The sequence below is a fragment of the Camelus bactrianus genome, chromosome 3, assembly GCF_048773025.1.
Source record: "Camelus bactrianus isolate YW-2024 breed Bactrian camel chromosome 3, ASM4877302v1, whole genome shotgun sequence".
NCBI lineage: Eukaryota > Metazoa > Chordata > Mammalia > Artiodactyla > Camelidae > Camelus > Camelus bactrianus.
In genome coordinates, this window is record NC_133541.1 from 55,654,416 (window position 1) to 55,675,382 (window position 20,967).

The 20,967-nt window shown below is 42.9% G+C and overlaps 1 protein-coding gene across 2 annotated transcripts in view; it reads left to right on the plus strand.

The window, feature by feature from the left end:
• RASGRF2 (Ras protein specific guanine nucleotide releasing factor 2) overlaps nt 1-20,967 on the plus strand; it is a 208,535-nt gene that overhangs the window by 116,167 nt on the left and 71,401 nt on the right. The window contains exons 14-17 of one of the 2 annotated variants that reach the window (XM_010949238.3): nt 67-315; nt 960-1,348; nt 8,424-8,549; nt 11,092-11,181. In XM_010949238.3, coding sequence (XP_010947540.2) covers nt 67-315; nt 960-1,348; nt 8,424-8,549; nt 11,092-11,181 — 854 coding nt within the window. The remainder of the gene's footprint in view (nt 1-66; nt 316-959; nt 1,349-8,423; nt 8,550-11,091; nt 11,182-20,967) is intronic. The other variant, XM_045512437.2, reaches the window with a different exon arrangement.

The following is a 20,967-nucleotide window of genomic DNA, read 5'->3' on the forward strand; positions in this document are numbered from 1 at the left end:
AAATACTCAGGGCCTGAGAGGCAGCTGCGCCCTGGTTTTGTCCTCATGTTCCTGCCTTGTGCATAGGTCTGATGCCCGTCTTCACAAGGACGACACCGACATTTGCTTCAGCAAAACACTCAACTCCTGCAAAGTGCCCCAGATCCGTTACGCCAGCGTGGAGCGCCTCCTGGAGCGGCTGACAGACCTGCGGTTTCTTAGTATCGATTTCCTCAACACCTTTCTGCACACCTATCGGATTTTCACGACGGCAGCCGTGGTTCTGGGGAAACTCTCCGACATATACAAGAGGCCCTTCACCTCCATTCCCGTCAGGTAGGCCTGGGACTAGCCTGTGATGAAAGTGTGGCCCACCTGGTCCCTGGGTCTCCGTGTAGATGGGCAGCCCCACCTGCAGGGCTTGGCTTTGAGCTGACCAGGCCCCGCCAGAGGACGGGGTGAGTAGAGGTCACAGGTTGTTCCCAAGGGAAGCAGTTGCAGATCCTGAAGTCTCCACGAGGACTTTGCTTCTCTGAGATTATTTGGAAGCTAACTCTGTTGTTTTGGGGCTTTTCTTTCTTTCCATCTTTTTTTTTTTTTTTTTTTTAAAAAACAATTGTGCTTTTCCAGCTTTCATCTGCATGAGCATCACCTGGGGATCTTGTTAAATTGCCAGTCTTATTAAATTCAGTGGGTCTGAAGCAGAGCCGGAGTTCTGCATTTCTAACAAGGTCCCAGAGATACCAGTGTTACTTGTCTTTGGACAAGGGATAGCAAGGGATTAGACAAAGCCTCAACAGTGTCTGCGTTCCTTTGGCAAGTATGTGGTATACACGCAGCATTTAAACGTAGGCAAATCCAGCAATAGAAATGCGATTTTATCGTGGCCTTTTAATGTAGGGAGCATATTCTTGAATGGCATCAGGGGAATCATTTTCACTTGGCTACAATCTGTTAATAGCTTTTGCCCTTATGTTTAGGTCGTTGGAATTGTTTTTTGCTACCAGCCAGAACAACAGAGGCGAACACTTGGTGGATGGCAAATCCCCACGCCTGTGTCGCAAATTCTCCTCCCCACCACCGCTGGCTGTATCCAGAACGTCCTCCCCAGTGAGGGCCAGAAAGCTGTCCTTGACTTCTCCCTTGAACTCAAGGATAGGCGCATTGGACCTGACCACCTCCTCAGCGTCCAGCAGTCCCACCACCACCCACAGCCCTGCTGCGTCCCCGCCGCCACACACTGGTAAAGTACCGTTGGATCTTAGCAGAGGCCTTTCTTCTCCAGAACAAAGCCCGGGATCTGTAGAAGAGCATGTAGATAACCCCCGCGTGGATCTGTGTAACAAGCTAAAACGAAGTATTCAAAGAGGTATTTTCCAGCTGCCACACCCCGCATTTGCTGGCCCCTTGCTCCCCCACCATTCCTTCTGGAACCCTAGTTCCCTTTCTCTCCAACTTTCCCACTTCTGTGTAGAAAGTAGAATGAATATGATGGCTGGTTAGAAGAGAAAATGCCTGTAGTTCCCTCTAGCCTTTGTGGAACAAGAGCAAGGTTAGCTGTCCTTATGCCTCCTGTACTAAAAGGCTAATTGCAGTCAGTTGTCTGCAGAATAATGGTGTCATCTAAATAATTATCACTGGAAGGTTCTTTGAGGAATTTGGTTAAGGCTGGTTAGCTAAAGGGCCTAGCACGATATGTGGCATCAGGGTAGGCTGTGGGCACCCTCATCCATGACTCTGAGCCCAGAGCTTTCCCTCCAGGGTCTCCCTTGTGCACCTGTAGTTTCCAGCCTCTCCTGACTATGGATGCCCTAGCCCGGAAGCATTAAGATGACTTCTTCAGTTTAGTTTCCAAGGCAACACTTTATATTACAACAGAGATATAGAGAGAAAAATAAAGTCTGAGACAATGTTCATTGCCCGTGACACAACCAAAGTGATTTTTAAAAATGTGGATTAGATCATCTGGTTTCCTGATTAGATTCTCTAATGACTTCCCATTGCACTCAGAATAAAGTACATCCTTCCTCCCAAGGCTTTCAGGTCCTATGAGACTTGCATCCTGTCTCTGTTTCACCCCTGCTTCTGCCATGTTCCCTCATCTGCTAGGCTACACTCACACTGATTTCCTGACACTTCTGTCATTTCTGCCTCAGGGCCTTTGCACTTGTTCTTCCCTCTACCTTGACAGTCTTTCCCCATGTAAGCTCATGAGATCAGCAACCTTGTGTGTCTTATGTACATCTATACCTTCAGTGCTTTGGCCAGTGCCTGGCAGGTGGAAATTTTTGGTTAAATGAATGAATCAGGTAAAACACTCAGTGAACTAATGGGGGTGGGGGGTGTCTTGTGGCACATTGCCCTCCCCTCCTCAGGTTGGTACAACATAGGGGTTAGAGGAGGTGATCTCCTTCCTTTATAATCCAGTGTTTCTATGATGAAAATAAAAGTTTTCACAGCCAAATCAGCAAACAGCTTTTTTTTTTACTACATAGTAACTGATTTATTTACTGATAACATAATAAAAATTGAGTGATAAGTCAGACAAGCTGTCCAGATTTTAAGGATAGCTCAGATGGAAGCATAGATCCTTGCTTTTCTACTTGCTTGAAGCTCCTATGTACTTTCTAGTTCAGCTCATTTAAATACGCTTCCTGAGTGAAGTACTGAATAGAATTTCAACTGGAGTGGTTGTCATCAACAAAGGTAGCACCCTTTTAAACAAGAAATTCTTTAAATTGACAAGTGAGCAACGAAGGAGGATGAAAAGGGGAAGATAATTAAAAAGTCATTGGAACAACAAGCTTCAGCAGAATCATGATGGGTTCTTCTCAGGAATAATGAGGCGATGCACAACTGACAAGTGCATCTGGGGTCTGAGCCGGTGCCAGTGCTTGGGAATCTCCACGGAGGGAGGGAGTGATGTTGGGGGGCTTATCTCAAACCTCCCCTCCAGGGCAGAGTGGCCTGGGAGGTACAGGAACTTCCCAGAATATGGAAGGTTCTTTCCCCTCCTTTATTGGATTGTGTTAAATAGGAGAGGAGAGATCTGGAGATAGGTCTGAATTTTCATGTTATTTTGAGCTAGGAGAGCTTTGGGAATAAGCGTGTTAGTGTCAGACATTTGTGGTTCAGAGGCTTTGGTTTGATTGCCTGTGGGGCTGGGATGAGAACACGGTAAGGTCTATTTAGGAGTCACTGTGTGACCACTCTGTCTGTGGGCTGCTGTGCTACAGAGTCTGTAGTGGTACGTGAGACGGTGCCCTGGCTCCTCATATGTAGTTATGTGGAGAAGGGAGTCAAAACATGGTTTTAAGGGCAGATGGCCAAAGAGATACAGATGGAGTGCTCAGGAAGGTGGAAAGCAGGGCAAATGTGTTCAGTTGAGCAGAATCAGGAAGTGTCACTGCCGTGAGCCAAAGAGAAAGGATAGTGGATTGGACGGAGGACACAGTCAAACTTATGGGCAAGAGAACCTATGAGGAAAGGGTTAGTGGTCACCCCAGTGGGGAAAGCCATTTCTGAGGCCAGGAAGCGTCAGTGCTTTTGGAGGGACAGCTTTTGTCCAGCTTTGACTCTATGTGCAGTTCTGCAGAGCAGACCCAGAGTAGAATCAGTCCTCCTAGGGTTTTCTAGAATCTAGTCAACTTTTAAAAAAACTCTCCTAAAGAATTCTCCTCTTCCTCCTTCTCCTTTTGGGCCATCTTAGCCATTTTTAACTGCACAGTTCAGTACTGTTAAGTGTATTCACATTGTTGTGCAACACATCTTTAGAACGTTTTTCTCTCGCAAAACTGAAACTCTCTACCCATTGAACAACTCCCCATTTCCCCCTCCCCTGAGCCCTTGGCAGTCACCATCTTCTTACTGTTTCTATGAGTTTGATGACTTTATATACCTCATATAAATGAAATCATACAGTATTTGCTTTTTTGTGGTTGGCTTATTTCATGTAACAGTTATGTCTTCAAGGTTCATCCGTCTTGTAACATGTACCAGGATTTTCTTCTTTTTTAAGGCTGAACAATATTGTATGTATATTCCATATTTTCTTTATCCATGCCTCTGTCAATGGACATTCGGGTTGTTTCCATCTCTTGGCTATTGTGAATAATTCTGCAGTGTACATGTGTTCATAGATACCTCGTCAAGATCCTGCTTTCGGTTCTTTTGCATATATACCTAGCAGTGAGACTGCCGAATCATATGGTAATTCTATTTTTAATTTTTTGAGGAACCTCTGCACTATTTGGCTACACCATTTTACATTCCCACCAACAGTGTACAGGGTTCCAATTTCTCTGCATCCTTGCCAACACTTAGTATTTTCTATTCTTTTGATAGTGGCCATCCTAATGGGTGTGAGGTGAGATTCTTTCTCCTTTTTTTTTGCAGTTTCCCAGAGAGTGCATTGTAATTTGGCTAAGGCCTAGTAGGATAGATATTAACTTTTTTCTTTAATAGAGAAAGAACTTTCAAAAATTTCTTCTGCTTTATAGACTGGGTACATGTTGTAGTCCTAATTGTCTTCAGTCAAGCTACCCATTACCTGTGATAATTAATTCCTGCACTTTAACTTGTTACACATGGATCGTTCCATGGTGGTCACCAAGTTCCCTCGCTCTGGTCTTCAAAGCCCAGGCCCCGAGTGCATAGTGATGGTCCGAGGCTGTGTCATAACGTCTGTTTGTCCTGCTGTCTACGATAGAGGTGTGATCACTGGTAGGAATCAGTAGTTTTTTTCCAGAAGCAATAGGCTGGAAGAAGGTTAGACTCGGGGAGACTAAGGTAAATGAGAAATAAGTGCATCACGCTCCCAGGGAAGGACACTGACCAAGGCTGCAAAGGCCTGTCAGCGCAGTGTTGGGCAGAGGTGGAATCACTGTGGGCACAGCTGGCAGCAGCTGGAGGGCTTGTCACGTGGCCGCTCAGATCGTGTATGACCAGGGCCCAGCAGATGGAGAGGGCCCGTGAATAACAGGGTGAGAGAACTATTAGGATCTTTCTCACGTTAGAGAGAGAGCTAAAGTTGAGGGCTTAATGCCTCTGTTTCTCACTGAATTGCCCCCAAACAAATGGTTTGCCGTTGAATGTTCATGGGTTAGTTTATCCACGTGGTCTGTGGGTTAAAAATGTGATTTTGGAGTTCCTGGGTTGAGGTTAAATGCAGAGCTCCTCTCACCATAGGTGATGCGGAAGTCCCAGGATTGTGTCCATGTGTGGCCGATGGCACCTGCTGAAGCCCATCAGAGCCAGCCTCAACTCCAGAAATGTCAGCTCCTCAGCACCTGGTGTTTCTTAGTTACATCCACCCACTGACACGTCCCCCACTTCTCTCTCATTTTGACCATGATTGACCCACCCCAAATCTTTCCATTACCCATTTTGTTTCTGGCCACTTCTTTGCACCTTGATTTCTTTTCTGTTTTTGTAACTGTCTTCTGATTATTTTTAATGTATTTACTTCCCATTTTGTTCCTTAAAGTATTTAAGGTGATAATTCAAAGAGGCACATGGTCTGCTGGATTAAAAATAAAATAGACGAAATCAGGCAATGGAGAAAAATTGTATGAGGCCAAGGGTATGGTTAGTGAACCAGTGAATACTGTGTGGTCCTCTGCAGTTCTTAGAGTTGCTCTGATTTTGATTCTGAATGTAATCAATTACATGATTCATACTGAAAGCTAAGAATAGATTGGTGTGCAGGCACATCTTTTCCTGCTGTGAGACTTGAGAATAATTTGTCCTGTGGATACTCATAAAGGAAACACTTAGAATTAATACTGGGGTCTAGGGAGCTCTTTGGCATTTTTCTGAAAAGATGAAACAAAAGAATTCAGACTTAGTTTTTCTTTTTCTTTTGCACTAGTATGTAGGCGCTACTGATCATGAATAGTCCTAGGAAAGTCATGGATGAAGCACTTTACCTCAGTGTCAGCCTGACAAGTTCAGTGTGTGTGTGTGTGTGCGTGTGCGCACGTGCACCAAGAGTGCTGCTGTGTTGCTGTCTAGTCTTGAGATTCCGATTGGCAGAGAAGAGGGAAACAATGATCTGTCTTTAATTTGAAAGATGTTTGCGTGTGCTTTGCATAATGCTAACACTTCAAACAGTTGGCAAACTTGAATAAGAATCCTGCGCCAGGAGTCGATACATTTTCTGCTTTTCACTTCAGGTGGCAGCTCCACAAACCTCATTGCCCAATACCAGCTTCGCCTTTAGGTCCAACTGGCTCCGTGGGTCTCTGCCACTGCTGTCCAGCTAGATAGTTTCAGGGTACCCCCTTTGATATATGCTAGTCACCTTTGTCGATTTTTATTGTCATTGTAATTATAATGCCAGCTTTGAACTATTTCCTGGCAAGAGAACTTCTAATGACATGAGGAGAAAGAAGAGAAAGGAAATATCTGTCAAGATGAGCAAGCCTGTGAACTTCTGAGGGAAAAGACAGTGCTGTTTATTTCACCCCACCTAGTCCCTAGATATGCTCCAGCCTCACCCAACATTCATTAATGCCCCTCTTTCTTCCTGCCAGGATGTCCCCACCTTCTACTAGCCTGGATTCTTCTATAAAGCACAAATACCAGCCCAGCTCACATCCAGACTCTACCCAATGATGAGAGCTCAACAAAAAATCAAATCGGTGGCAGTGGAGAGCCCCAGGGCGGCTCCCTGTATCTGAGTCCCCTTCCCAATTGGCGTTCACTCGGGCTGTGGCTGTGCGACCCAGCCAGAGCACTGCCACCCCACCAGCATCCCCAGTATCTGTTTCTGCGTTCTTAGTTTGAAAATTGCCTGCCTGTGGGCTGAAAGTGCTCCCAATTTTAGCATTTGTTTTGAGCCCACATCGGCCCACTCATTCTGCAGGCAAAGCTGTTTGCATGGAACTTGATTGAAAGTGAACCTACCAGAAAGCAGCGCTTCACGGCCTCTCTTCTCTGCAAGTGCCCGTTTGCTGATAGTGTTCGTCTGCACCCTCCTGTCTTTCAGTGGCCGTCCGGGGCCTGTCCAGCTCTCTCACTGGGAAGTTTTCTGGGTTCAGTGTCATTGCTGACTACACGATTTGCTCACTTGCCTCAGAGGAGTGAATGGCTGAATCAGACCCAGGACATGCGTTTGCTATTCTGCTTGCTTTTGCAGAGCAGATGCCTTCTATTACTGAATTTTGAGGGAGTTATTTAGGAAATAATAAAACTAACAGCTAAGCACTGCTTTTTTTGGGTCTCCATCCTGCCTTATTGCCAGCTTTACTGTAATTATGTCATTCAAGGGAAGATTCTAACCATTTCCCTTCCCCGGCCCCTTTGTGTTTCAAAAGAGCTGAATTGTGGCCGTATTTCTAAGGGAGTAAATCACATGCAAGTGGAAAAATGGCTTTCTGTGAAGTCATTAGGGGTTTTTGTAAAGTTGATTGAGTGAAATCTTGAATGGCATGGGAGAGGGAGTTGAGAATCGTCCTGACAGGGGTAATGTAAAATTAGTGGAGGTGACATGGCTTTTGTCGGTTGACGAAAAGCCCAAGGAAAAAGAAATGGAGAATTGTTGGAAATTTAGCAATTTTTGCAGTGCTTTTCCTTCAGAGAACACACACAAAGTTGCAGTTTTACCTGGTTCGTAAGCCAGTGGAAAGGGTGTAGTAATAGCCTAAATGTGACCCTGGAATTTTAACTCATGGAATGTTAGCTACAGTGAAGAGGCTCAATCTTAAAACCTCTCAATTGTTCTCTGTAAAATTTCCACTTGCTGACCTGTAGCTCTAGATCAGGGTTATCCAATAGAACACTCTGGGAGGATGGAAATGCTATTCAGGACTGTAGCCACTAGCCACGTGTGGCTACGGAGCACTTGAAATGTGGCCAGTGCAAGTGAGGAAGTGAAATAATCACTGAAATCTAGTTAGTTTTAATTTAAATTTACATAGCCACTTTTAGCCAGTGCTACCATACTGGACAGTGCAGTTCTAGACCCTTAGGATCCCCTAGAGCTTCTTGGGAGGAGGCTACAGTAGTAAATATTCAGAGTTGAATTGGTTTAAGGGAGCAACCCAAGCAAAGAACGAATGAAGCCCCCATTTGCATTTACAATCTGGAAAACTCCCTATTTTCACACTCCAAGGAGGCAGAAACGTTCTGGAGTGTGCGGAAGCTACTGCATATCTCGTTCTTGTTAACATCTGTTCTGTTGAACAGCAGGGGCTAGTAGGATCAGCCAGGCTCAGCAGGGTCAACAAGACACGGGTAGAGAAAACCCACAGTCCGATTTTGTGTCATGAGCATTCTGCCAGGAGGAATGACTCAGTCTCATGATAAAGTCCTTCAAAAAAAAAAGCAGGCTAATAGGAAATGCTTAATATCCATAACGATCTTTTGTGTTTCCATGCTTGATACTGACAAGAAGCTCCTGAGTTTACGGCCTGGTTGTTAAACTTCATGATGTTTTAAAGCAGCAGTCCTAGAGTCTGCGCCCGTGGACCGCGCAGGAGTGGAAGGCTCCCCAGCGGCAGATGCCACAGAACTTTCACCTTGCAGGTCGCCCTCGACCCCTCGGCACCTCCGCTACCGCCAGCCTGGAGGTGAGAGCTCAGAAGGGGACTCAGAAATGCACAAGTGAAAGATGGTTTCTAGGTTCTGAGTCTTTTGTCTTACTATTTCACTCCTCAAATATTTTTTAGTCTCAGTTATGAAAATTAATTGGAAGCAATTGTAGGACCAAATAGTGGAAAAATAAATGATAGATAGAGAATACGTCATTAGTGTAACCGATATTTATTTGACCTCATTATTGCATTGCACTTTGTGTAGGGTAACGTGAGTCAAGAAGCCTGTTCTTAAGCACTGAGTTAATTGAATTTTACCAGTATGTTCCCAGACTCTGATACCTTACCATGAATCCCAGGGGAGTCTGTATTAAATAGGCTCACCTGGGACAGCAAATGGGGGGGGGGACCTTATTAAGAAGACTATGTCAGCTGAAGTCACGTCCAGTTGCATGGGACCCCAGTCATCATTATTGCTAGTGGCAGAATCTGGTATATTTTCTATAGTTATAAAAATTATAAAATAGTACTCCATAATTTGTTTTAGAATATACCAAATGTTTTCTAATCGGGGGAAGAACAGTCAGAACAAAAGATAGAAATCTCTAATCTCCCCATTTCTCAAATAAATATATCCAAGTAACAGTTGTGTTTTTTGAAATATTTCCTTTTTTCTCCTTAAGCCAGTTGTTTCAAGCTGGAAGGGAAAATTATTCATTTATGAAACCAGATTCACCCCAAGGAACCCACATGAAATGTAGACGTTTTTTGATTCTCATACTCCTGCTCTAAGTAAGGCAGCTTAGCAAAAGGTAGAGTGTGTGGCTCCAAATGTTCATCTCATTTGTAGCCATAGCCACCTGATGGAAGCTGTTGTCATTGCCGTCAGCTCCAAGAGAAGCTATTCTGGGTCAGGCTGTTGTCACAAGATTTGCTCTGACAGATATTAGTCCTTGGGAAGTGAACTGATTTCAAGCATCACAGTCAGTCATGGGTCATGGGTCAGTCTGGGTCACCCTGATGTTTGGGTGGTTCTGGTAAACCAAGGCGACAAGCTAGACTTCCCTGGCTTGTTACAGGACAACTATGGAATTAGCCAAATCTCTTTACTATTCTTAGAACCTGGCAGCTTCCTTGACCATTGCCACATGGACAGACTCCCCTGAGTTCAGAGTTTGGGGCCAAAGCCTGTGGAAGCAAAACTCTACCAAGGCAAGAGTGAAATGCTGTGCACTTGGTTACTCTTATTTGAGCTCTGTTTTATAGTCTCTTTTCATATGTTTATATTCATTTAAAATTTTAAAAATTTATATAAGCATCATTTGGAAATCCTCATCCCCCTTGTGGATTAACTGAGTCCTTTGTTTCTTCCCTGAGATGGCTAAATCTCAGGGACATAGGAGGGAAGCTGAAATCTATGGTAGTATGGAGGATCCAAATGGGGACAGTATCACACGTTTTCTCACTGTGTAGCTGAGAGTTTGCCTGTTCATCTGTCTACTTGCCACCTTGTTCCACAGATGTTTTTAGGCTACTGCTGAAGGAGAGGGTGGAGCTGTTCTGTGCTCTCATGCTTGGACATATTAACAGCCCTTTGCTTCCCCTCTTACTTATTTTAAGCATGACTGTATAACTTTCCGGGAAAGCAAATAAAAACCCTACAGATCAGAATCACAGTGAACTATTTTCACTAAAAGCCTGAGTGAGGAAAAACTGAGGTTGGCATCAGCATTATCAAGTGCTGTGTGTAAATATCTGAGAGGGACTGCAAGAAGGTTCTCAATGCTTCCTTTGATCTGAGTACCCATCCCCACTTCTCTTGTGTTTTGAGAAGAAAATCCTATCAGCAACATGTAGAATACTTTTTAAAAATATTTTTTATATTGCAATAAAATTTACACACCATAAGATTCACCCTTTTTAACTATTCAGTTTAGTGGTTTTTATATATTCACAAGGCTGCGCAGCCATAACCACTGTCTCATTCCAGAATATTTTCATCACTCCTTCTCACCCCCACCCAAAGAAGCTTTTACCCATTAGTAGTCTCTCCCCATTCCCATTGTCCCCCCGCCCCTGGCAACACTAATTTACTTTCTGTCTCTATGGATTTACCTATTCTGGACTTTTTATATAAATGGAATCAGACCATATGTGACTTTTTTGTGACTTTCACTTAGCATGATGTTTTCAAGGTTCCTTTATGTTGTAGTATGTAGCAGTACTTCATTCCTTTTTGTGGTGAAATAATATTCCCTTATATGGGAATTTTTGATTTGCTTTATCCATTCATCCGTTGATGGACGTTTGGTTGTTTCTACTTTTTGGCTGTTATGAACAGTGCTGCTGTGGATGTTCCTGTGTAAGTTTCTGTGTAGCCCAATGTTCTCATTTCTCTTGGGTCTGTACCTAATGTGGACTTGCTGATGCAGAATCTTGTTACTTGCCTATTAATAAGGACAGCACAGGGTATTTGGCCCAACCTTTCATCTGGTGCAGGGATGAAAATGAGAATTTTCATTACATAATGTTACCCATCTGCCTCACCATGCCATTTCCATTCTTTTTAAATAACCAGGACAGACGGCTGACAACTCCCACTGCTCTGTTTCGCCTGCTTCTGCTTTTGCAATTGCCACGGCTGCAGCAGGACACGGGAGTCCACCAGGTGAGTAGGGACGAGCAGCTGAGCAGAGATACTTGGCAGTTTCTAGTAAGTCAGTGGTCCTTGCCTGCCAGCATCTTGTGATCCACTGGGCAGCTTATTAAGAATGCAGATTCCTAACTCCCTATTCTTAGTCAGTGTGTCTTGATGTGAGACTGCCTTTTAAATAAGCACCTTTGGATGAGTCTCACGCAGGTGGTCTGTGGATGACACTTCTGAGAACTTCTGTAACCGAGAAGGATGTGTTATTTCCCTCATGTTGTTTTCTGGAGTTATTTAACCTTTTTAGCTAAATTATCAAGTACACATGTTTCCCTTTTAATTGAGTACAGTGCTAAAAGCATATGCAAGGTGGGAGGGAAGGCTTGGGGAGGGGGTGGGAAGCGGGGAGGGACCTATTGCTTTAGCTGACTCATAATTCATTTCCAGTAGTTCCGTGATGCTTTCTGAGCTGCTGTCAGTTAATTTTCAGGGTAAAGAAGTACTTAAAATAAAAGCATGGTATTTTAAATAGTTGAAAACGTATATTCATTATCTCTGTCCTCTTCTCTTATGTGCAAGGAGGACAGTACGTTAAAATAAACTTGCACGTGGTTTAAGCAGCCTTGTTGCTGTATCTTCACCAAATCTAACTCTGTGGTTTCTGGGAGTGATGGTGTATTTTGTTAATTAGCCATTGCTCACCTACCACAAAGAAAGCCATTTCCAAACCCTATGAGCCTATATTCAACAATAAATAGCAACTGGTAGGTACTGTCTGTGTGGATTCTTTCTAAATTGAGGTAAGAACAAAGAGATAGTCTAAAATGAATATGAATTACCATAATAATTACATATAGACCCAATATGAATGGAAAATCTTTGCAGATTGACTACATTCCACATCTTCAGTATTTTACCACACACAATTCATTGGATGTGGTAGGCAAACTGGGGATGTTCTTTGCCCCCAATATTCCCAAAACCTTCTCCCAAATTCCATCAGTATAACACAGTACTGCCTATAATGGTAATAATATTGATGTCATCTCAATCCAGTTGGCTTCTACTGTTGCCTACATGTTATGATAATAAAGATTTCTTTGATGAAATGATAAAGGAGTCTTCCCTACACTTTCGGCAGAGTTAATGATCAACTATGATTTGCCAAGACCTTGTCCTGTCTTTTGTTCTCACAAGCTAGTCTGTCTTTGGAAAAAGTGAAGTATAGAGCTTCCTCACATGTTTCTTAATTTAAATATGTTTTGTGAGGGGAAATAGTTTTTAGGCTAATTCGAGATGAACCCATTTCCCCATTTGCTGGAGGCTCAGTAAGGGAAGGTACCTTTTCTCACCTGAGACTGTAGCAGAGTTCTAATGGAGAATGGCTTTCTGACTTTGGCTTGTCCACGCATAAGGGGCTAGAAGATAAAGTAACCACAACAGCCAAGTCTTCCTCACTAACCGAGCACTGCTGCTGCTTCTGCTGCCTGCAGCTTCCTGCTTCTCCCCTGCAGCTAACAGCCTAGGAAGAAAGCTCTCCTCGGTGAGCCGGCGGAGGAGGGGCTGACTGCCGGCAGCCAGTGCTGCTAGGTGCAGGGGAGCATGACCCTCCTCTTCTGTTACACTGCTGTGGATGTTGCCTCTACTGTGGTCTGGAGCCACATAATTTAATTTTAAACACAAATGGAATAAAGGAGGCATTTGGCAGTGTCTGTGGCCCCACTGCCAAGGCAACAGGTTGTACAGGGGTCAGTGTCAGTGGCTAAGGGTGGTAAGAAAGGGTCTCTTTTGGAGTGGGGATCATTACACCCCTGGGGCTCAGCTGTTCTATGGAACTGGCCCCACAGGAGAGTCTGCCCGCCTGGGAGAACTTGGCAGAAGGGCTCGGGTTCATAGGTCACCAGGAAAGGTGGATATGGAGCAGAAAGAGAGGAAATACTGAGAAGATGATTTGGACTTCTTGGCTGGTCAGGGAGAGCATGGTGCTGTCCAGAGAAGGTCTCGACCCAGACAGACAGGTGCTCGAAGGGAGGGAGTGCTAGGTAGTGGTTCACTCCCAAACTAGACTTTGTACCCACTCTTGGAATGAGGAATTGCTGACCCAGAGGCGCCCTAGAAATGGAAAGCTGCAAAGGCAAGCAGGAGGCAGGGTTGTGTAGACAAGTGAATGCCTCATGCCCTTGTCGGTCTTTCCGGGCCTCCTGACTTTATGGCTGCAATGTGGGCTGGGCCCACCTGGCGGTGCCGCTCTGCTGTGTGGCTCGTAACAGGACGCAAGGTGCCGCCCAGCCAAGCCATGGGGTCTGCGGAGTGGGCTTCCGTGTTTCAGGCTCCCTCCTACTTTAATCTTCTCCCCCTTCCCTGCTCCCAAGCTCTATGTCCATCAAAATACACAGGAATCTGGCCACTCTGGGTTAGAACTGTCGATTCGTAATTATGCTTTCAAATGTTCTCTCCAGGCATTTTCGTGTAAGCCATTTCTTTTTAACGATTGCTGGGAAGGTATTTTTACTGCCATAAAAGGAATTTAAATTTAGCAAGAGGATGGGCAGAAAATTTTCTTTGCAAAGAGGCCAAACAAGATTTGTGTGCCTGGCCATGAAGGCAGAGAAAGCTGACTTATTTGTGGAGGGTGGCCTAGGATCTGCTCAGGATCACTGGTCCTGCCACTCACGTCTGAGCCTGCCTAATTTCCACACACACTGGAAAAGCTTGGATTTTTTTCCCCTTTGGTTTCTTTTAGAACCTAAAGCCTGCCCTTTCCAAAGATGGTTAAGTCTCTTCCTTCCCTGTCATGCCTCCTGATGTGTAGACCCATAGTAGGAATTCTGCTGGAGAGGAAGGAAAGCCTGATCTGTGGGTACCATGTGACACTAAGCTAATTCTTGTTAACTTCACATTGTGATGATTTCACAGGTTATTTAGTGCTTGCCTCCTGATTGGCAGCCAAGTAACATTAGGCCCACTGGTGGGTGGAGTCAAGATTTGTGGGGCCTAACACGAACACGATTTACCTCAAGGTAAAGAATACAAAATTACAAATACAAAGCTTTAGAGCACCTCCCAGGGCTCTGGAAGAGGCCAATACACATTGAGAAACTCTGGCATAAGCGTCATTGGCTTCCTTGTAAATCTGCTTATGAGTCTAGTCCTGATAATTCTTGGAATCAGAGTAGCCATAGTGGGACCAGTGATCATCAATCAGTCAAATAAGTGCCTTTTTCTATGGTGGAGCTTTAATTCTATACAAGGTTGAGACAAAAAACAATCAATGGGGACTTACAAGCCACCACAGTGGTTGAAATGTATTTTCAAGCATCTGCTCAAATTTAGGAGCTCTGCATTAAAGTAGAATTAAAATGTGTGCATTTCAGATGGCTGCTGACACAGGGAATCTGCAGGTGCAGTTTGGATTATAGTTGTAATATGAATAGAAATGCAAATCCAATGAATACACTTATCAGGGCATAGCATGGTGCTTACTATACACCTGAAGCTCTGGGATTAATTACAGAATTTATAAAATGATCTAAAATGAAGTATGAAAATGTGAGGTGGGTTATTTTTATGAGAGTAGAAATAACGGCAGTGGAGGTAGTACAAGCAGCTCTTGATTATCTGTGAGCAGATTATATGTTTCACCATTCTGTGCAAGTCAAAGTAAATTAACAAAGTAGAGGAATGGTTGACTGCATTTATAGGAAAATTAATGGCACAGTTACAGTTGCTTAGAGAAATAGCAAGTTCTTTTTTGGTGGTGACTTGATACTTGTGAAATAGGTAATTCATAATCTGTTTTCTCCTTTGTCAAACCACTCAGGCTTGTGTAGCTAATAGTAGATCTGAGCTAGGTGGAAATTGGGCTTGGACCCACTTTTTAAAATACTGATACGTCCCACCCCCAGGGAGTCTGATTTGATTGGGCTGGGTACCTCCAGGGCGTCCAGACTTTTTAAGTTCCTTAGGTGATACTAATGTGGAGCCAAGGCGGGGAGCCACTGCATTAGGTGGAGAAGGTATATTTGTTTCTCCTCTGGTTGCAGCACTCCTGCTGGAAGTATCCTAGTTTGAGACGTATTTTCCATAGGTTTTTTGACCCCCAAAATATGTCAGAACCATTGTTTTCATTAGTTTATCAAAGATAGCTAGTTGAAGTTTGGCGGACAGAATGCATCTCATTTATATTTTTTAATGAAAACATTATTATCACTATTAATGAAAAACAGAGAGCTTTGGCAGACCAAATTTAAAGTAACAATGACTCCAAGTTTTACTTTTAGTTATTTATTTTTAAATGTCATGTGTATAACATTGTATTTCAACTTCTGTGCTCACTACTGCGTGCTCACCATGGGAAGTTTAGTTTTCATTAGTCACCGTGCAGCTGACCCCCTTTACACATTTCACCCTCCTCCATGTCCCTTTTCCCTTGGTAACCATTACTCTGTTCTCTATACCTGTGTATTCGATTTTGTTCGGTTTGGTTTGGTTGTTTATTTTATTTTTTATATTCTTCATATGAGTGAAAACATACAGTATTTATCTTTCTCCATCTGACTTATTTCGCTTAGCGTAATACCCTCAAAGTCCATCCACGTTGTTGTAAATGGCAAGATTTCATCTTTTTTTTTTTTTAGGGCTCAGTAGTATTGCATTGTGTACATATACCACATCTTTATCCATTCATGCATTGATGGGCACAAGGTTGTTTCCATATCTAGGCTATTGTAAATAATGCTACGATGAACATAGGGGTGCATATATCCCTCTGAATTAGGGTCTTCATTTTCTTTGGATAATTACTCAGAAGTGGAATAGCTGGGTTGTATAGTAGTTCTAGTCTTAATTTTTTGAGGACTCTCCACATTGTTTTCATTTTTTTCTTTTTAAAGACCTGATGCTGTTGCACATCTAATAGACTACAGAGTAGTGTAAACATAACTTTTATATGCACTGGGAAACCAAAAAAATTGTATGACTTACTTTATTGCAACATCTGCTTTAATGTGCTGGTCTGGAACAAAACTCACGATATCTCCAAGGTATGCCTGTAGTATAATTTGAAATCAGGGAGTATGATACCTCCAGCTTTGCTCATTTTTCTTAGGATTGCTTTGGTTATTTGGGGTCTTTTGTGGTTCTGTATACATTTTAGGATTTTTTGTTCTAATTTTGTGAAAAATGTCATTGGGATTTTGGTAGAGATTGCACTGAATCTGTAGATTAGTTAACATGGACATTTAAACAATGTTCAACAATTGTTGGAAGAAATTGAAGAAGACACAAAGAAATGGAAAATTATTCTGTGCTCATGAGTTCCAGTCTTATTTTGTAGACACACACACATACACACATGTGGACTGGGATTAAAATTTTGGAACTGAGAAGTTACATCTTAACTAGTACGAGCCTTCAGAGCAGCTAGGAATGCTCATGTCAGCGGATCATTGCATTCTCTTCCTGGGGGGATCATTGCATTCTCTCCCTGGAAAGATGCCCCACAGCAAGCTAGATCATGTGGAGCGCCTCTTCTGCCCATGATGTGTTTTTGCTAATGCCTTCCAAGCAGACCCAGATCCTTGTTCCAACTGGCCTGGGCACCCTCTTTCCTGACCGTGTTGCATTGCCAAGTTCTCCTCTTTGTGCTGCCCTTTCCTGAACTCCATGCAGACCATTCTCCTCTATTACTGTCTCTCCTCAGCAAAGGTACAATATAGTTGACTATACCTTTTCACTTTTTTGATTTGCTCATATTGCTTAATTGCTACTTGACTGCAATACAGTTTCATCCAGTTCAGGGCCAGGCAGGTAACTGAAAGGCGGGACTGGAGGGCTGATACCATATGGAAAGGAGGCAGCCACTGCTCAGCGCCCCTTGGTTTTCCGCATGACAGAATACAGACTAGGGCTGTCAGGTCTGTTTTCTTTCTTCCTTTTCTTTTTTTAAAGAGAAACCAGAAATCTGGGTATTTATGTGAAGTCTCCTATTTTTAAATGTTGTAAGTGAATTCATATTCTTTAAAAAATACTGTCTAGGCCAAGCACAACACTTCTGTGGACCACATTTGGCCGTGAGCCGCTAGTATGTGACCTCAGATTTACTGTAACCACTTACAGCTGGAGTTGTGGGTTGATACAGATAAGAGTCCCGGAGACACACCTAAATACCAAGAATAGACTCCTGAATCTCCCCAGTCCTCCCTCCCCGTAACTATTTGCTGTTCCTTTGTCTGGGCTGTTTTAAAGGAAGTCCGTCTCTTCACGTCCACTGTGGCTTGACTACTTTTGCTTTCACAGGATAATCTTTTTTTTTCTTTTTCTCTCTCTCTTTTTTTCTTTTTTTGGAGGAGGATGGAGGTGAATAGAGGTTATTTATTTATTTATTTATTTATTTATTTATTTATTTATTTATATGGAGGTACTGGGGATTGAACCCAGGAGGACCTTATGCATGCTAAGCATGCACTCTACCACAAGCTATACCCTCACCCTCACAGTATAATTTTATCTCAGAGATCTGGAGGATGCCTCATTGTCACCCCCCCTACCATGGAAGGGATTTCCGGGACTGTCTTTCTCTGTGTTATTTTATGGATTCTGAAGCAAGCCTGAGACCCAGAGTGATGGAGGCCCAGCCCAGGTTCTCACAGGGACTGAGAATGAGATTCACATCTGTCCACTACCAAACTGCCTCTTTCTTTGCCCTGATATTGCCTCTTAATCCCACATTTACTTCAAAAAGAACAAGATTTGGGGAAACTTAAATTATGTAATTTTGTTACTGACTCTTGATCTTATCTTTGTCTGCAGCACACCCGTTTCTTTCCATCTTCTTTCCACCTCTGTGTCCCCCTGGCAATCACCTGACAGACACAGCAATATGGGAATACCAGAGAGATGAGCCCGGGTGAAACTAGTCATCTGCGCGTAGATTCTTACTTGGCTGGCAGCTGGCATCCAGGGACCTGGGATTTCTTTCACAGGATGCAAAAGCTTGGGCCTTAGTACAATGATATAACCTGGTCAGAGGAAGCATTTATTTCTGTATTGAGTAATTGGATTAAATTTGCAGCAAGATATTGATTACCATAAATTACGCTATTGTCACATATATACCCCACTGTCTGTTTTTGTTTGTTTGTTTTTTTGTTTGTTTTCATGATTTGTGAGAACACTCAGCTCTGTTTTTAAATAGTTTATCTGTTTTTATTGAGTGAACTTATAAGAAAGGCACAGGATATGGGCTTTTTCCAGTGTTGTTTGTCTTACCATCATTTGTAGCCTGCGGCTTCACAAGTGCTAGGAAGACCCGAAGAGGCGCTTGATAACGTATAATTTATCAATTGTGAATTCATCGTAATTGTGGATAAGTTTTGCAGAGGACCTTCCAAAGCTGCATCTACATCTGGCAAACCTCTGTCCTCTGCTGCCCTTTTGGGTGTTTCTGTATGCAGGTTGAGTGGTTGCACTCATTATCAACATGACAATGGCGACAATAAAGTTGCGTAATTCTGTAGGATATACTGTGTACCAAACAGTATTCTAAGCTTTACATGTGTTAACTGATATGTGAAGTGGATACTGTTATTACACTCTTTTTCTAGTAGAGGAAATTGAGACACAGATAATTAAATAAATCACCAAAAGTCACATAGGTAGTAAGTGGCAGATTTGAATCCTGTCATCTGGCTAATGAAAAGAAGGGCCACAGGATCTGTCACCAGTCCCACCTTCTGCCTTACGCACATAAGGCAGAGCCGGAACGTCATTCTCTGGGTTTCTGCGGTATTTTGTTTGCAGAAGGGCATGAGCGTTTCTGGTGAGTGGTCTGGTGGTTTGAAAAATGTGTCTACAAATGCTTTCATAGTCCATTGTTCAAGAAGTGAGGCTTAATTTCTCTCTCTCTCTTTTTTTTAATATGTGGGAAGGACTTAGTAAGTTGATTCTAACAAAATTAAGCAGAAGTGATCATGTGTGACTTTGGAGCTTAGGTCATCAGTAGGCATAGTGGCCTCTGTCTTGGTCAGTCTCTCTCTTGGATCACTTGTTCTGGGGGAAACAAGCTTCTGTGTCATGAGGAGAAGCCCGTGAGACCGGCAAGAAACTAGAAAGTATGCCTCCTGCCAATAGCCTCATGTGTGAGCTTGGAAGTGAACCCTCCAGTCCCAGTTGAGTCTTCAGATGACTGCAGCCCTGGTGGACATCCGGCTTGCAACCTCATGAGACATCCTGAGTCAGAGCCATATAGCTGAGCCACTTCCAGAATCTTGTCCTAGAGAAGCTGTGCGGTAATAAATATTTGTAAGTTTTAGGGCAATTTGTTGTGTGGCAATAGCTAGCTACTACAGGAGGTATCCTGGTAGCCAGTAAACCTTGGCTAAATTATTCATAATCAAATTGAGTTGAGGGAGCATATTTTCATTTTGGAAAGAGAAGCATGTCAGGGCTATTCCTGTGGGACAAAGCACCCTGAGCTTATTCCTTGAAAAATATTTTAAAAGGGAGAGAATATGTCCAAAATAAACATGTAGCTTAAATCTACCTTCTATTTCAAAATCTCTAAACAGTCTTTCTCTTTTCCCTTCCCCAGTCGTGCTCAGAATTGAATAGACTGATTTTTCTACTGTTTGAGAGCAGAGAACAGTTTGATTTGAACACAACTGTTGCTTAGCAATAGGAAGGAACTTAATGGCTCTAGTCTCTTCTGCAAAGTGAGAGGAGCCTCCCTGTGTAGCTATTGTCTGTCTATAATGCTGAATATCCAGTTGTAATTACCATTTTAAGAAGAAATTGAAGCTGGCTTGTGTGACACATTGCACTTAGCCTAGTATCTCAGCTACCCAGGGGGTTGGACTGTCCCAGTTTGAGGTCCGTTTGCAGAAAATCTGGTCTCCTGGCATCATAGGGCATTTAGAAGTCTAAGACAAAGCTCTAAAGAAGCTAGTACATTCCCCGTTGGTAGGTGGTTTGTATTTCCTTAACACTGACTTTGTGATTCTGGGAATGAAAACTTGGATCTTGAAATGTTGTGACTAGGGGAGGGGCTGTGGTGAGTGGGTATTCCAGAGAAATTTGGGGGAATAAGAGGGAATGGGAAGTCTAGCTGCCACTGACTTTACTACCCAGTTCTGTTGGAAAGGCTCCTGGAAATGTCAGCTACTTTGGATTTTTAAACAATAGATCTAAATCCAATCGTTTGTCAGAGAGGTTGGTATCGAGATTCAGAAATCTCTGTACAGATTAAAAGCATTCTGTCCCACTCTTTGGAGTAAATGATGTACAAGTTTATTTGATTTTGTTTAATCTTCAATTAGTTCTATAAGCCTTTCCATGTACACCCTGTGCCATACCAGGTATTGCAGAAAGATAAAAGTGAAATACGAGGCATTGCCTCTACTCTCTGAGAACTGGCAATCCCGTTGATGAGATGAGATGAACAGGCATAAAGTAAATCTCAAACAGTCAAGATGTAAACTCCAGGATGCTGATAATAATCAGTATAATTATCGGCCATGTTATTAAATTCTGGGTTTGAAAACCAAGAGAAAATGTCACATTAGCGAAATAACAAGCCTTCAGTGCATGACCCTGAAAGAATAGGTTAATATTGTTTCAAAGTATTTCATACACTCTTCCAATTAGTTTTCTCAAAACAGGTTTTTGGAGCTTTTTTGTTGTTTTTTAACTTTGAGACAATATTTTCTTCTGGAGCTGCAGGTTATTCTTTATGAGTGTACATTTCCTGCTGTGTGTTATAGTCTTAGGAATTTAGCTGGTATTACACTAAGTGGAGTAAATTGATATTGC